The sequence below is a fragment of the Carcharhinus amblyrhynchos genome, chromosome 4 (genome assembly GCF_965287045.1).
Source record: "Carcharhinus amblyrhynchos chromosome 4, sCarAmb.v2.hapA, whole genome shotgun sequence".
Lineage (NCBI taxonomy): Eukaryota > Metazoa > Chordata > Chondrichthyes > Carcharhiniformes > Carcharhinidae > Carcharhinus > Carcharhinus amblyrhynchos.
In genome coordinates, this window is record NC_137327.1 from 23,766,033 (window position 1) to 23,783,349 (window position 17,317).

Genomic DNA, 17,317 nt, shown 5'->3' on the forward strand with positions numbered 1-17,317 from the left:
TGCATCCCAGGACACTGAGGGACAACTTAGCATGGCCAATAAACCACCACATCTTTGGACTGTGGGATGAAAGCGGAGCACCTGGAGGAAACCCACTCAGACATGCAAACTCCACACAGGCAGTGACCCAAGCTAGGAATCGAACCCAGATCCGATGTCAACCAAAGATATACATTGATAATAGGCTGTAAACTCCGTGTTCCAGGGTAGTCTTTCTGGGGAGGGAGGGGTGTGGTGTATATCCCAAAGGCATGTTGGGGAACCACCTCTGGAAGTTCCCTGGTAAGGTTTGCATGGCAATTGCTGGGCAGTTTGAACCATCCGATGGGCAATTGGTCTGTACTAGGAACCACCTGGAAATGTGACTTCAATCGTAAGCTTCAGATGGTCCCGACTGTTACAGCAAAAGTCACCCAGAAGAAGTTAGAAGAATTAAAACCACTTCTACATCTGGGTAACTGCAGCACTGACACTCCCCCGCCCTCCCCCCCCACCCCATCTGACCACTGACATCCCCTTGACCTCCAACACTCCCCTCCATGTACAATTTGGCTGGAACTCTGATGGAAGTTCTTCACTATTAATGGTCTTTGTTATTCTGTTCACCACCCCTTACGTTCTGCACAAAAAGTACAGTCCAACCATTCAGCCAACCAACCGGTGAAATCCTTACAATGATGATAAACGAGTTAGGATGAAAAGGGGCCTTTTACCAAACTTTCAAATATAAAAATGTGAGAGTTTATTTACAAAGGGAGGATTGAAATAAAATTTATGATAACCAAGTGCTCAACTCATCATGCATTATTTCACAGTCCCGCATTTTATTCCCCTTCTGAGGTGCTCGGCCACTTGTTTCAGCAGAGCTGGTGCTGTTATTCTTATGGGAATCTTTAAGTTTACTGTGGCCGGCTGCTGCTGGAGTCTGACAGGGTCCAGCTACAGATTGCTGAACTTTAGCCGCCGTCGGTCTGTTTGAGCTGAGTCAATTTTCCGGAACCATGCTAGGTGCTACTTAAGATGTTGGCAAGGAGCAAGTGTGACAACTTATGCCACTCCTGCTGTGCCCACAATCATTGTGCCACAACAGGCTTACTGTTGTTATGATGTGGAGGACCACGTGTCTCCTTGACAGGCAAGGGTAGCCTCGGGGGAGAGTTTGTTGAATGTATTAGAGATTGTCTCTTGGAGTAATGCGTTGTTGAACCAATCAGAGAGCAGGCTATTCTGGATTTGGTAATGACCTCACTGTTAGGATCCTCCAGGGAAGAATGATCATAATATGACAGAATTCAAAAGTGAGAAACTGGAGTCCCACACTCGCCTTCTGGAGTTAAACAAAGATAATTATGTAGAATAGAGGACAGACTTGGTCCTAGTGGACTGGGCAGGAAGACTAAAAAGGCAGGATAGTTGTTGAGCAGTGGCAGTGTTTTAGGAGGTAATCAATTTCTCCCAGCTAAAATATATCCCAGACAGGAAGAAGGGTTGTAAGAGGGGAAACAACATCCATGGCTAAGCAAGGAAGTTCAAGATAACATAAAGACCAGAACTAAAGCATATCATTATTGCAAAGGACAGGAGCAGGCTGGAAGATTGGGAAACTTATTTTTGTTTGGTTATGGAAAAAGTAATAAAAAGAGCAAAGGTCAATCATGAAAGGAAACTAGCACAAAATATAAAAAGGCTAGCAAAACTTCTACAAGTATACAAAAGGGAAGAATGTAGTTAAAGTGACTGCAAGACCCTTGGAGAACAAGGCCAGGGTATTAATAATCGAGAGCATAGAAATGGCAGAGATGCTCAATCAATAATTTGCCTCAGTTCTTACAGTGGAGGACACCAGTACCATCCCAATAGTACCAGTACCATAGTGACAGATAATACACAGGAAGTAGGAAGGGAGGAACTTAGAACAACCATGGTTAATAGGGAAATAGTACTCAACGATCTATTGGGATTGGAGGCAGAGAAGTCCCCAGGGACTGATGGCCTAAATTCTAGGGTATTAAAGGAAGCAGGAGCAGAGATAGTGGATTCACTGGCTATAATGTTCCATAATTCCTGGATGTGGGAAAGGTTCCAGTGGATTGGAAAAATGCAAATGCCATGCCTTACACAAAAAGGGAGACAGAAAGTAAGAAACTATAGATTGGTTGATTTACCAACCGGTTATTGGAAATTGTTAGAATCCATTATTAAGGAAGTAATCCTCAATCAAACACCCAATTAATATACAATTAATATCTGTTACCTCATCAAGGAACTGAATCAGATTAGTCAAAGATGATTTGCCCTTCACTGTAGTTGCCATCTTTTCCTGCCTCCATTCCTATTTGAACAATAGTGTAACGTTTGCAACCCTCTAGGTGCATTAGCCCTGTATCTAAGGACGATTGTTGAGATGGTCACCAGCACCTCAGCGATTCCTATCTTTACTTCCTTCAGCAACCTAGCATGCACCTCACCCTTAACGGGTCACATCCCCTGCCAGTCTTTCCAATACCTCCTCTTTTGATTGATAGTTCATCCTATATCCTAGCAGCAACCTCATTGTTTAGTATGAATGTTCCTATAGAAAACCAATGGATTCCCTTTTATGCTATTTGGATGATATGTTCTTGTTTGTGGCAGAAATATTGTACTATGGATTATTTTGCAGCTGTGTGTAACTTCACCAGTATATTACCAGCATATTACCAAGCTCCAATAATAAACAGACATGTCCTCAGATCAGTTGCAGGTTAGCCATTGGCGAGGGAAGTTTATAGTTTGTCAAAGTGCCTCATGAATTGCTTTGAAGCATAGTCGCTGTTCATAGAATCATAGAAACTCTACAGTGCAGAAGGAGGCTATTCGGCCCACTGAGTCTGCACCAGTAAGAATCCCCCCCAGGCCTTATCCCTGTCACTGCATATATTTGCTAATTCTCTAACCTGCACATCCCAGGACACTAAGGACAATTTAGCATGGCCAATGCACCTAACCGCCACATCTTTGGACTGTGGGATGAAACCAGAACACCTGGAAGAAACCCATGCAGACACGGGGAGAATGTGCAAACTCCACACATGCACTTACCTAAGCTGGGAATCGAACCCAGGTCCCTGGAGCTGTGAGGCAGCAGTGCTAACCACTGTGCCACCGTGCCACCCATTTCTGTGACATCTTCAGGTGTTCCGATCAGAGGACCTTTCCTACCTTAGTCCTGCTGACATCATAGGACAGCCCTATTCTGTACATAACTCTATTATTGATCCATATAACATGTTGATTTGGTTGAAGAAATCAATAGTATTAACGGTAATACATTATTGTGGATGAAAACATAGCAGCCATTTTGTGCACAGCGAGATTTCACAAACTGCGATGAAATGAACAAGCTGTAATTCTCACTTGATTCTGTTGGTTAAAGAAGGAACACTGGCTAGCACCCAGAAGGATTTCTGAAACTTTGAAATTGTACTGAAGGATTTTTAATGAGGCATTGAGCTTAATGTTTAATTTAACCAACTGAACTTTCACTAGTGGAATATTACCTCGGCACTTATGCATCAGCCTAGATGTGTTCAAGTTCCAAAGTGAGTCCTGAACCTGTGAACTTCAGACTTGGGTGACGACGTTTGATTGGGAGGTGCCTAAAAATTTCTTGTGGCAAGACAGAAGAAAACAGCACCTGGTGGTTGCCTATTTGAAGTAACTCGATGTGTGGCAGAATAGGCTAAAAGCAGGGCTTTTATATTGGCAATATCTTATCATCTGTTTAAACGATGTACCTAATAAAGAGTCATTGTTTCTTTCTGCCCATTAGGCCAAATTGAGACTGTTCCAATGGTGTTTTTTTATTACAGATGACTTCCTATTACTGATGTGTGTATCCCACCAGTGGCAGGTATTTACTGATGAGAAAAAGGAGGAGGTTAGTTCCATCGGTGGAGCAAACACAGATGACCCTGATCCCGTGGTTGGCAAGGACTTCAATCCTGTGCCAAACTATGTATACTGTAGGTAAGCCTGAAAGAGGTTGCTTGGCATTTGAAAGGGATGTCACGGTGTGATCATGGGTTTTATAGATATAAGAAATTGATGCCGCCATTGAGTTTTTTACAATGGTGAAATAATGCTGATGGGAACTTTCACACGGAGATATTTCCAATGTGTGTTTTGTTTCTAGTCACTTACTCTGATTAGCACGTAGAAAAATGTTGACCTTTAAGAAGGAAGATATAAACTAAAGACAGAACAACTCTTATGATTTTAGAAAGAATTTTTGTTCTTTTGAGGGGCTATGGAATGTTATAAAATACATAGAATCCCAACAGTGTATCAAGTCTGCACTGACCACAATTTCACCCAGGCATCACTCCCATAAACCCTACATGTTTACCCCACTAATCCCCTGACACTAGATTCAAATTAGCATGGCCAATCAACCTAACCCGCACATCTTTGGGTTGTGGGAGGAAACCACAGCACCCGGAGGAAACACACACAGACATGGGGAGAACGTGCCAACTCTACACAGACAGTGACCCAAGGACAGAATTGAACCCGGGTCCCTGGCACTGTGCCACCATACAGCCCGTTATCAAGAATATCCTTATAGAACAAAATGATCACTGGCCAATTTGCAACAATACGTGTTACGTTTTTAAATCATAAATAGGCTTACATTAACGCTGCAATGAAGTTCCTGTGAAAATCCCCAAGTTGCCACACTCTGGCACCTGTTTGGGTACACTGAGGGAGAATTTACTATGGCCAATGCACCAATAATATCAAAATACTTCTCTTCCAGATTGATTGGAAACAAGATTAAAAATGTTATTAGTATTGTCAGTGCTGCGGGTAGTGCAGTCAGTAATTGTCTAATGCGCAGAGACCAACTAACATAGAATTCTTTCTGTCCTGCAGATGTTACCTGGACATGATAAAAGTCGCAGTCTTTCAGTACCTCTTCTGGCTGGTGGCGGCTGTTATTTTTGCCACCGGCTCCAGTCGGATAAGTGTGTTTGGCCTTGGTTACCTGCTTGCCTCGTTCTACTTACTCCTGTTTGGCAGAAGACTCTTACTGAAGCCTGCAACGAGTCGGCTGAACTTTTGGGATTGCCTAATTATGTACAATGTCACGGTCGTTATTGCAAAGAATATGCTCTCAGTGAGTCTCTCCGGTATCACAACATTAAAAATATGCAGGGAGCAAAAGTTCCAGTAAATAAAGAGCAGTGTAGGATTAGCAGCTTTTAAAAATTTTACTAGTGAGTTTCTTGATTTAGGTTGCTCGCTGCTGACACTTTTGTCCGGAAACCTAGACTTTAAAAATAGATTTGGAAATGAATAGTGGTTCTAAGAATATTTCTTCATTTCCTTCCTCCAACCAGCCCATCCAGTGTGCACTGACTCTCCAACAGAGGCCTACCACTTGCCCTATCCCCGTAACCCTGCGCATTTACTCTGCCAATTCCCCTGACCTATACATCTCAGACACTAAGGAACAATTTAACATGGCCAATCACCTAACTTGCACATCTTTGGACTGTGGGAGGAAACCCTCATAGACATTGGGAAAATGTGCAAACTCCATACAGTCACCCAAGGCCAGAAGTGAACCTGGGCACTCTGAGGCAGCAATATTAACCACTGTGCCACTGTGAGTAATTACTAGATTTCTCAACATGACTTACCTCAAGGTCAGCAGCCAGCTCTCTTAATTCACCACTGGCCACAAACTCCAGGCCATTAACTTGCTGCCTGACACACTTGGTGTTTCCAACTGATTTTGTTTTACATTTTCAATAACAGTAGGCTTTTCTTTTTAAATGTTATTGGTTTAATTCTAAAATAGGTGGCTGACCTGGTGTCTCAGATTAGGTGGTGAAGGTGAACGTTTGCCCAAGATTGTCATTACGAACAGAAGGAAAGTTTAATCGCTGTTCAGCTATCCATTCCTACCAGATCGAGAAAGCCTCCTATACATCATGGATAATTTCCCTGCTGGATAAACTGGCAACCTTCAGAGCTCCATTTGTCCCAGTTTAAGCTGAAACCAGTGCTGTTTTAGTGCAACAATTTGACTCCATCTATCAAAAGATTCTTTAAAATTGAAAGGCTCAACATGTACATAAGATAGCAACATTTAAGAGGCATCCGGATGGATACGTGGATAGGGAGTGAATAGAGGGATATGGACAGAGCAAGGGGAGAGGTTTTATTTTGTAGTTTAGTTAGGGCATCATGACTGGCACGGGCTCAGAGGGCCTGTTCCTATGCTGTACTTTTCTTTGTTCTTTCTACTTCAGTATGGAATGAAGGATAGTTCAAATCAATTGAAAAACACAACCGTATACCTCATTCTTCATTCTTTGCCCTTTCCTCAAAGCCCAAAAACAAACTCAGTAACTTCTGCAAGTTTTTACTTTCACGAATGATACTGCCACAATCTTTTTGCCAATGTATAGAAATGTGTGTTGAGCTTGGTATTTGCATATATTTTCTGGACAAGTATATAAATGTTTTGAAACCAAAATGTAATTTCTTTACTCAGTTAACTTGCTCTATAAAACATTTAGACAGTTACATGGGTAAAATGGGTATAGAGGAATATGGGCCAAATGCAGGCAGTTGGGATTGGCTTAGTGGTTAAAAACTGGGTGACATGGACCAGTTGGGCCAAAGGGCCTGTTTCCATGCTGTAAATCTCTATGACTCTTGTGACAGATTCTATTAGAATGTCCAATTCTATTAAAATGTTTTGGCTTTCTTACAAATAAGGACCTATGGATAGCTCTAAAATTGTAGTCTGGGTGTAGTTTTTTTTTAAATGAGTAAGTGGATTATTTAACATGAGTAAGTGGATTATTTTCGTAAATTATTACATTATAACTGTATGTTGTATATGGATTGTTATAATTGTAAGAAGTCTCACAACACCAGGTTAAAATCCAACCATTTTATTTGACAGTAATCCCACATTAATATCAAATAAACTGGTTGGTCTTTAACCTGGTGTTGTGAGACTTTTTACCGTGTTTGTCCCAGTCCAACGCCGGCATCTCTACATTTGTTATAATTGTTACATGGGGTGCAGTTCCTGAGGAAATTATAAACGCGGGTTCTACCAAAGAAGGTATTCTATATTGAGAAATGAATTTAACCACGCTTGCATTGCTTCTCTCTCCAGCTCCTGGCTTGTGTTTTCTTGAAGCAACTCCAAAGTAATTTCTGCTGGATGATTCAATTATTCAGCTTGCACTGTACAATCAAAGGTTACTATGATGGTAAGAGCTTGTTTCTCTTGTACATTATTGTCAATTTGTTTGTGGATTAAACAGTGGTAGTGGGGTATAAATTTGCCTTAGTACAAAACTAGCGATTGACTGTACGCTTTGCAATTTGCTCGACTTTCTTTTCCAATCGAAAGAAACTCAGATGGGATGTGTAACAAGATGCCGATTTGGCAGCATTCATTTAGCTGACGTCGGAATATAATTGTACTTCTTTTGGCTTTCACCTGGTACATGTAGTGAAAATAAATGTTAGAATTCACATTAATAAAAGCAAAATAGTGTGGATGCTGGAAATCTGAGATATAAACAGAAAATGCTGGATAAACTCAGCAGGTCTGGCAGCATCTGTGGAGAGAGGGAGAGACAGAGTTAATGTTTTGTGTCCATATGACTTCTCCAGAACTGAAGAAGGAAGAAAAGTAATTAGTTATATGGGCTGAAGAGGCGGATAGGTCAGAGCTGAGGAGAGATTGATATAGATGTCATGGGCTTCAGACAAAGCGAGTGTTAATGGTGGCAGTAAGGACTGGAGAAGTGCTAATAGTGGCATGAGGTAAGATATCAGAATGTGTCAAAGGGAGAACAAAGGTCAGTGCTCAGTGAAAGCACAACTGAAGAACAAGTGACAGGTGGCCCTGTGGGGGAGGGGTGGGATTGTATTGGGGCAAACCAAAGGGACTAGTGGGTCAAGATGGAGGGCATTTTTTGTTTAAATAGGAACATAGGAAATTAGGAGTGAGAGTAGGCAATTCAAGCCTTTGAGCCCACTCTGCCATCCTATATGATCATGGCTGATCTCCACCTTATCCTAACTCCACTTCCCTGCCTTTTCCCCCACAGCCCTTGATCCCACTTTTGATCAAATACTTATCTATCTCTTTCTTGAATCCATTGATTGATTCTGCATCTACTGCACTCTGGGCCAGTGAGGTCCATAGATCTCTGTGAGAAGTAGCTTCTCCATATCTCCGTCTTGAATATTTTAGATTGCACACTGTTTGGGGCCAGTTGTTGGTAGGTGAGCTTCACTGGGCCCGAGCAATTCCAAAGGGGAAGTTCAAGCTAATGGCAACAGTCCGGTCAGGTGGTTGCAGACCAGGAATGACTGCAGTTGGAGAATTTCATATTCCAGATTGTTGCCCTCTTTAAATAACAAAAAATATTGAGGCAGATGAGATGGGGAAATAAGATTAATAATCAAGCTAAGTAAGTTATATTAGTTAGTTTGGGGGAGGCGATGGCCTAGTGACATTATTGCCAGACCATTAATCCAGAAACTCGGATAACGTTCTGGGGACCTGGGTTTGAATCCCACCTCGGCAGGTAGTGGAATTTGAATTCAAGAACAAAAAATCTGGAATTAAAAATCTACTGATGACCGTGAAACCACTGTTGATTGTTGAAAAAATTCCATCTGGTTCACTAATGTCCATTGGGACAGGAAATCTGCCGCTCTTACCTTGTCTGGCCTACACGTGACTCCAGAGCCACAGCAATGTGGTTGACTCTCAACTGCCCCGTAAAGGCATCTACGGATGGGCAATAAATTCTGGCCAGCCAGCGATGCCCATGTCCCATGAATGAATAAAAGAAGTTAGTTGTGGATATTGCATTGAAGATAATGTTCATATTTTCAGTTATAGAGCAAATTCTTATTATTTCAGATAATTGTTGATACCTTTATTGTACCTTCTCAAATTCTTTTTCAGAAAATGAGCTGAAGGATCCAGAATGTATTTTGCCGATTGGAGAAGCTGGCATAATCTGGGATAGCATTTGCTTCTTTTTCCTTTTGCTGCAGCGCAGAGTCTTCCTCAGTTATTATTTCATCCATATCACAACTGATATGAGAGCCTCCAAACTACAAGCTTCCAGGTATTGTAACATCACATAGAGGGGGCTTCCTTAATCTGGTATGAACAGATTCCTGATTAAAGATCCCTCTGTACTCTATTCACAAATCAAGTCATTTACAGAGTGAAGCATCTTTTAAAAGTTTTGATGTCATGGCCAGTTGTTGAATAAGAGCAAGTATTTCCTGGTCTAGTTCATATTGTGAACTTTGATGAGGTTACAGGGTCTGGAGAAGAAATTGCTTTCAGTGCTTCAGAGCTGGAGAGGAAACAAATTTGGTCAGCTTCCTAATCCTGTGGGAAAGTGTATGTAAACAATGGGGAAGAACAGAGGGAGGCTCAGATATAATCCAAACTCTTCCCCTAACACTGTGCTGGAATATCCTGAATGCAGAGCCAGATCTTTTCTTTGCAATCCCACCTTAAACCCAAGCTGCAGAATGATGGAAACAAGACCTACCGGAGTTTCACCACTCCAACCAGAATTTCCCTTTCTCTGTACCTACCACTACTCCTGCTTGGCTGTATGTTCTCCTTATGGAAAAGATGGTGGGCCTTAACTCCCTTCCGAACTTATTTCCCATCTCCTCTAACGACTGCTGCTTCCTTGGGCATATAGTAAGATAACTGGCACGGTGGTTAGCACTGCTGCATCATAGTGCCAGGGATCCGGGTATAATTCCGGCCTGAGATGATTGTTTGTGTGGAGTTGCACGTTCTCCCCATGTCTGCATGGGTTTCGTCCAGGTGCTCCGGCTTCCTCTCACACTCCAAAGATGTGCAGTCTAGATGGATTAGCCATGCTAAATGGGGTGGGACAAGAGCTAAGCCTGGGTAAGATGCTCTTTCAGAGAGTTGGTGCAGATTCGATGGGCCGATCAGCCTCCTGCACAGCAAGGATTCTAGGAGTTCTCTTCCCACCAGGAAGCAGTCATACTGAAGCTGGGTTCTGTAACAGAAAGAAGGCTGCTTTGTAACAACCTTTCCTCTCGGCCTTCTTTCCAGTTCCGATTTAGTGTCTTCTTGAGAGACAGGTAGCAGTCTGAAACTGCCATAAAACTGCTGTAGTGGAATAATCCTGCCCTTATCCTCAAATATCACACATTAGAAAAACATATTTGAATAAGGTACTGGGGCCTAAGTTCACCAACAGCCAGATCCGCAGAGAGAAATTTAGGAGAGTAGATTGACAAATGCACATCTTAATCCCTCAATTCAAGGCAGGAAATCAGATCCATTCAAGGAACATATTTGTAACCGCGATTCCAATAGTCATAAACAATTTGCATCATTAAAACTAGAAGCAGAAGTAGGCCATTCAGCCCTTTGAACCTGCTGCACCATTCATTATGATCAAGGCTGATCGCCAATTTCAATATCCTGATTCCTCTCCCCCCCCCCCCCCCAATCCCTTGATCCCTTTAGCTCCAAGAGCTATATCTAATTTCATCTTGAAATCAGACAATATTTTGGCCTCAGCTACATTCTGTGGTAGTGAATTCCATACATTCACCACCTTCTGGGTGAAGAAATTTCTCCTCACCTCAGTTCTGAAGGGTTTACCCCTTATCCTCAAACTATGACCCCTCGTCCTGGACTCCCCCACCATCAGGCACATTCTTTTTGAATCTACCCTGTCTGATCCTGTTAGAATTTTATAAGTTTCTATGAGATCCCCTCACGCTCTTCTAAACTCCAGTGACTATGATCCTTAGTCTTTCCTCATTTGACAGACCTGCCATCCCAGGAATCAGCCTGGTAAAGCTTCCCTATACTCCTTCTATAGCAGGGACATCCTTCCTTAGATAAGAATATGAAAACAGCACACAATGCTCTGGGTATAGCCTCACCAACGCCCTATACAATTGCAGTAAGATATCCCTATCCCTATACTCTAATCATACCAGAATATCTGTGGACCAAGTGACAACATTTTTCTTGTATGTAAGGGAACTTACCAGTGACACCCACATCCTATGAATATTTCTTTTTTAAAGAATCACCTAGACTGTTTAAGATTTAAACATGTTATTCTGTTATGTCATCGTCTGTTTCCTTGTTGTTAAAAGCTGGATGTGGAGATGCCAGCATTGGACTGGGGTAAATACAGTAAGAAGTCTCACAACACCAGGTTAAAGTCCAACAGGTTTATTTGTAGCAAACGCCACTAGCTGCTTCGAAACAAATGCTATTAGTATTTTATGGCCTTGTCAGTGAAGTTAACTGAATCTCTAAGGGATGTGGTTAACTCATCTTGCCTTCAGGATATTTCCCCATTATAGCCCTGATAAGTTTTGTTTATTGCTACATAAGGAGCAACACTCCAAAAGCTGGTGGCGTTTGCTACCAAATAAACCTGTTGGTCTTTGACCTGGTGCTGTTAAAAGCTGGAAGCATGGTCTGTTACTCTCAGTGTCAAACTCAGAAGTCAAAATGAACACAAACACATATTAACACAAGATACTTAACCGACAGATGTCTTTATTTTACTTGCTAGCAAGTGGGGGGTAGTCTCTTGACACAATGTATCAGAGATACCACTCCAACGACTAAGAAAATCATCCTGGTTTATATTATTCTGCAGCTCACAGTCAGTGGACCCAATCCAATCAAAAGTGTTACAAATGACATACTTTACGTATTGATCCAATAGAAAAAATACTGAACCACAATGATCTATGAGATTACAATATCTTGTGGGATACCCCAATATACCATCCCAGTCCTCTAGTCTCTTAGACATCATGTTTCTATTTTCGATAGCAGCCTCACAAAGCACCTTCACGAAAACAGTCTCACATGGGCATCCTTTAATTGATAAAGGGGGCCTACAAAAGCCATTAGTATTTTATGGCCTTGTCAGTGAAGTTAACTAAATCTCTAAGGGATGTGGTCAACTCATCTTGCCTTCAGGATATTTCCCAATTATAGCCCTGATAAGTTTTGTTTATTGCCAACATAATGAAGCACATGTATATGTTGCTTATCAATGCAATGACTGAGCTTTTTATCACTACCTACAGTTTCCAGGGGTATCATTATGTTACCATTAATTCTTGTCAGTTCCCACTGAGTCCCCTACCATAACTCTTTCGTTGGCTAAGTCATTAATATCTTTCTGACTCTGTTTTGATTCGAAACTGTGAGGGCGGCTTCATTAAGCTCACTCTTGTATCAGTTGTTTCTGATAAGGTGTCTGATGAGGCAATTCAGTCTCCTTTATGACCTTGTGATTCCAACAGTTGGGTGCTTTAAAGGAATGTATCTAACATGTGTTTGGTATCAAAGGGGCACTCTGTAACTCTGCATCAACATTTCTTTGTTTAATTTCTAAAATGCATAGAAGATATATTTATATGTATGGACTAATTAAAGGTATTACATGTACCTTTAAAACTACAAAGTATTTAAAACACCTCATTGCAATTACTAGCAAACTTGCTGCCCATTGGTAAAATGAATTCTGCATCTGAGTTGATTAAACAAAAACCTTAGTAGAGTCTGCCAGTCTTATAGTAGCCATTTTCTTTTCTATCTTTCTACATCAGTGACCTACCTTAAATTCGAAGGCAAGTAGCCACACAGCTGTGATTGAAGAGTTAATGCATTCTTAATTTTTCAGTATGAAAAGCTTTTGCTTCATTGCAAAGAGAATGAATATGCCACCCTATCAGTAACATGGTCACTTCCTTAAATGGGCTGCACAGTGGTTAGCATGGCTGCCTCACAGCACCAGGGACCCAGGTTCAATTCCTGCCTTGGGTCACTGTTTGTGCAGAGTCTGCACATTCTCCCCGTGTCTGCGTGGGTTTCCTCTGGGTACTCCGGTTTCCTCCCACATTCTGAAAGACATGCTGGTTAGGTGCATTGGCTCAAACAGGAGTGTGGTAACTAGGGGAATTTCATAGTAACTTCATTGCAGTGTTAATGTAAGCCTACTTGTGACTAATAAATTAACTACTTTTATAATTTCAAAGATCATAACAGAATCAGCATTGTTCAGTTGGGGATAAGTCTAGCACCCCTCGTTGACATATTATAGCAATATCAACATTAATTTTAACAGGGTTTCTAGCACAGCTAATGGCATGACTGAGTAGCAGGGGAATGTTGTTCTTTTCAGGAAGCCTGCAGTAAAAATTTTGAGACATTAGGCCAAAATGTGTGCATGTAACATTTAGGTCCTATCTGAACTTAAATTGCTCTATCTATTTGTCCATTTGAGATTTTGGCCGGAATTCTCCCATCTCACTTGCGACTGGGATTCTCCAGTCCTGCTGCAGTCAGTGGAGATTTGGCTAAGTGCCAAATTTTCTGGTTTCGCTGTAGTGAGTAGAGACTTGGCTGAGTGCCAAATTCTCTGGTCCCACTGCAGTGAATGGAGATTTGGCTGAGCAGCAAATTCTCCAGTCCCGCTGCAGTGAATGGAGATTTGGCTGAATGCCAAATTCTCCGTTCTCGCTGGCAGTGGTGGCAGGGAGAATGAGATCAGAGAATCTCAGTCTTTAACCATACAGGCAACAGAAGCCTGGTGAAGTAACTCAGGAAACTTAAGTTATAAAGTAATACTTAACAAAGCAGGGCAGCAATTTCTCTGGCATGCTATAGTACCTGGTTCAGCTTAGGGTGTGAGGCAACATTCAGTCTCTGTTATCTCCCCATCACACTGGCAAGGCCAGGTCGACTGCTCCCCATTCGTGGGGAGCACGTCTATTCCTCACTAGCGAGAGCCTTTCCTGGTAAGGTTATAAAGGGAGATGGGCCCAGATGATTGAGCACCAGGCTCCCTAAGCAGATGTAAATCAGCATTATAATAAATTTCTGTACATTAACCTGCCTGTCACCCACTTCCAGCGAGAGGCTGACCGTGCTGGAAATCCGGTGCTCGTAAAATGGCACCAGTCGTGTGAACTGGCTGCAATCACGCTAAGCGCTTTATGTCCAACTTTACCACTGCAACGCGATGGTAAAATCACTCCCATAGTCTTGAGTGAGAAAAGTTTGAAAGAACTATATGGTACAAAACTAATCATGCACTGATACAAAGTTAACAAATACAAGTAATGCATTAAGCCAAATGTGATTGCTTTTCTTCTGAAACACTAAAATTAAACTGAACTTAATGTTGAACGCAGCTGTTATCCTTTCCTCCTTCCCACACAATACATTCTTTCTAACTTTCCTTTGCTGATAGCGCCAGACTTTAATAAGGATTTAATGATGTGACAGGATGTAAGCTTGCCCTAACAACCTTGAAGGCTACTTGTAATGTGGCTCTGCGGAATAGAAATAAATACAACAGGGACCTCTTGGGCAGTTGTTGTCAGACTAACTTATTAATGTGTCACTGTTATTCTGTCCAAAACCCCATGGTGCTCTTTGCTGTCAAGTGAAGCAAAGTCGTCACATGATATTAAAATACCAAAAGTCCACCAATAGTTACAGTCCAAACCCAACAATATTCTATTAAGTTAATCAATTAATATACTTTGTGTGTAACCTAAAGCAAAACTAATTATTAAACATCAATTACCCTACATCAATTAGACCACCAGGCAGCACGGTGGCTCAGTGATTAGCGCTGCTGCCTCACAGTGCCAGGGACTCAGGTTCGATTCCAGGCTTGGGTCTCTGTCTATGTGGAGTTTGCACATTCTCCCAGTGTCTGTGTGGGTTCCCTTCGGGTGCTCTGGTTTCCTCCTACACTCTGAAAGACAAGTTGGTTAGGTGCATTGACCAGAATGTGGCGACTAGAGGAATTTCACAGTAACTTCATTGCAGTGTTAGTATAAGCCTTACTTGTGACTAATAAATAAACTTTAACTTTAGACAACATTCATTGTACAATAAATCCAGACAATCCTGTACTTGCATGTTCAACCAATTACTAGGTATAATTAGTAAAAATGTAACTCTTGGATGGCTGATGGTGAGATGGGTATTAATTAGCAGTCTAGTTTAAGGACATTCTGGCTGGCATGTGGGATCTTATGGTCCCGTTGAAGGCGAACCCGCACCACAGATTTCCCAGTGGTAGGATTTGCATTGAGTGGGAAACCCCATTGCCAGGGGTGGAGTCAGAAAATCCCATCGCCAGCCAATGGCAGGCCATCTCAGCCACCACAAAACATGCCATGGGGTGGATAATCCCACCCATTAACTCAATTTAGGATGTGTTATATCCTTTCTGCTTTGATTGAAATAGTGTCTTGCTTCAGGACTTGAGCACAAAGTCTAGGCTGACACACCAATGCTGTCCTGAGAGTGCTGCATTGTTGGAGATGCCACATTGTGGATAAGGTGATAAACCAAGGCTTGGTCTGCTTTCTAAGGTGGATGCAAAAATAATCCCTTGACACTGTTTTGTAGAAAAGCAAGAGAATTATCCCAGGAGTCCTGACCAATACATCGCCCTCAATCAACATTGTCAAAAAAAACAGATTATCTGGTGGTTATAACAGGCAGTTTTTGGCTACTTCCTGTGTGCAAATTGGCTACCGCTGTTCCCCAAGTGACTGAGTTGGGTGTGAAACACTTTGAGATCGTGAAAGATGCTATATAAATGCAAGTTTTTTTATCTTTAATCTGTGATGAAATATTGTTATTTAGGGGATAATTGCAATGTTGAGATAATTTTCTACAAACTTTGGCTCTTCCTTCCACTGCCTTACTGTCAGAGTTTCCTTTGCCTAACAAGAATATTAAAATGCTAAGAATCATTTGGATGAATGGTTTTGTTTTTTGACAGAGGCTTCCAGCTGTTCAACGCGAGCATCATCAAGAACATGAATTTCCACCGGGAGACTGAAAGGAAGTCGATAGCACAGTTAAAAAGACAGTAAGTTAGTTTCATGAGTGAAGGTATTTCATCTATAGTATATGGCAGAATGGTGGCATACTGGTTAGCACTGTTGCCTCACGGTGCCAGGGACCTGGGTTCGATTCCCAACTTGGGTCACTGTCTGTGCTAAGTCTGCACATTCTTCCTGTGTCTACGTGGGTTTCCTCTGGCTGCTCTGGTTTCCTCCCACAATCCGAATGATGTGCAGGTTAGGTGCATTGGCCATGCTAAATTCTCCCCCAGTGTACCCAAACAGAAGCTGAAGTGTGGCAACTGGGGGATTTTCACAGTAACTTCAGTGCAGTGTTAATATAAGCCTACTTGTGACACTAGTAAATAAACTTAAAGACTTAGCTGTTAAGAGCACAAGCATTTTTTGTCCAGCATAAAGTCTTTGAGACCAACACTTGCAGTGTGACCACAGCTTTAAACAGAATGGAAATTTCCATATCTTACACAATAGATTTTGGACAATTCATATGTTCTGAAGTTTGTTGTGCTTTTGCACATTTTAACAAGGGACGTTGTGTTCTCCTGACTGCTTCAAAGTTGCTGCAAACATTTCTGTCTGGCAGGATGGAGAGAATTCGGGCAAAACAGGAGAAGCATAGGAGTGGAAGGAATCCCAAAGACCCCAGTGAAAAGGAGGTAGAAGACACAGGTATGATATAAGATGTAGAATGTTAAACAAAATAAACGTGCACCAAAAGGTTAAAGAAATGATGAGAGGCCTGTATGCATTAGATCGGGAGAAACTGTTCCCATTAGTGGGAAGACCGTAAACCAATTTAAGGAGAATGGCTAAAGAACCAATGGCAACATGAGGAAAAGCATCATTACTCATTTTGTTGTTAGGACCTGGAATGGACTGCCCAAGAGTGCAGTGGAGGCAGATTGAATTTTAGTTTTGAAAAGAAAATCAGATAATTGTCTGAAGAGAAAACATTTGCAGGGCTAAGGGGATAGGAATATAGAGAGCTGGCTTAGACATGATGGGCCAAATGGCTACCTCCTGCCCTGTAACCATTCAATGATTCAATGAAAGTTTACTCATTAAATAGGGCAGAGGAAAAATTTCCTGTATCAGCAATATCTATAGATCTAGGTCCAACTATCTTTTATGCTATTCTGACATAACTGGATGGTGGGTATAATGTGTTCCATGTTGCATAATCCACTACTGGTATCTTGCATTGTACTTTGAGTGCATTGAAGACTGTTCTCAGCACATATATTCAGTGGTAAGAGTGAAGGCTCTCTTCGCTAAATATGTTGATGGTGATTATGACTAAAAAGTTGCAGTTTGTGCTTGAAGACTTGGAGTGCAAACTTAGTGA

The 17,317-nt window shown here is 41.7% G+C and overlaps 1 protein-coding gene across 2 annotated transcripts in view; it reads left to right on the top strand.

The window, feature by feature from the left end:
- piezo1 (piezo type mechanosensitive ion channel component 1 (Er blood group)) overlaps window positions 1–17,317 on the top strand; it is a 298,079-nt gene that overhangs the window by 219,553 nt on the left and 61,209 nt on the right. For both annotated transcript variants that reach the window (XM_080186829.1, XM_080186830.1), the window contains exons 25-30: window positions 3,852–4,008; window positions 4,915–5,158; window positions 7,181–7,277; window positions 8,996–9,161; window positions 15,888–15,977; window positions 16,556–16,641. In XM_080186829.1, the coding sequence (XP_080042955.1) occupies window positions 3,852–4,008; window positions 4,915–5,158; window positions 7,181–7,277; window positions 8,996–9,161; window positions 15,888–15,977; window positions 16,556–16,641 (840 nt within the window). The remainder of the gene's footprint in view (window positions 1–3,851; window positions 4,009–4,914; window positions 5,159–7,180; window positions 7,278–8,995; window positions 9,162–15,887; window positions 15,978–16,555; window positions 16,642–17,317) is intronic.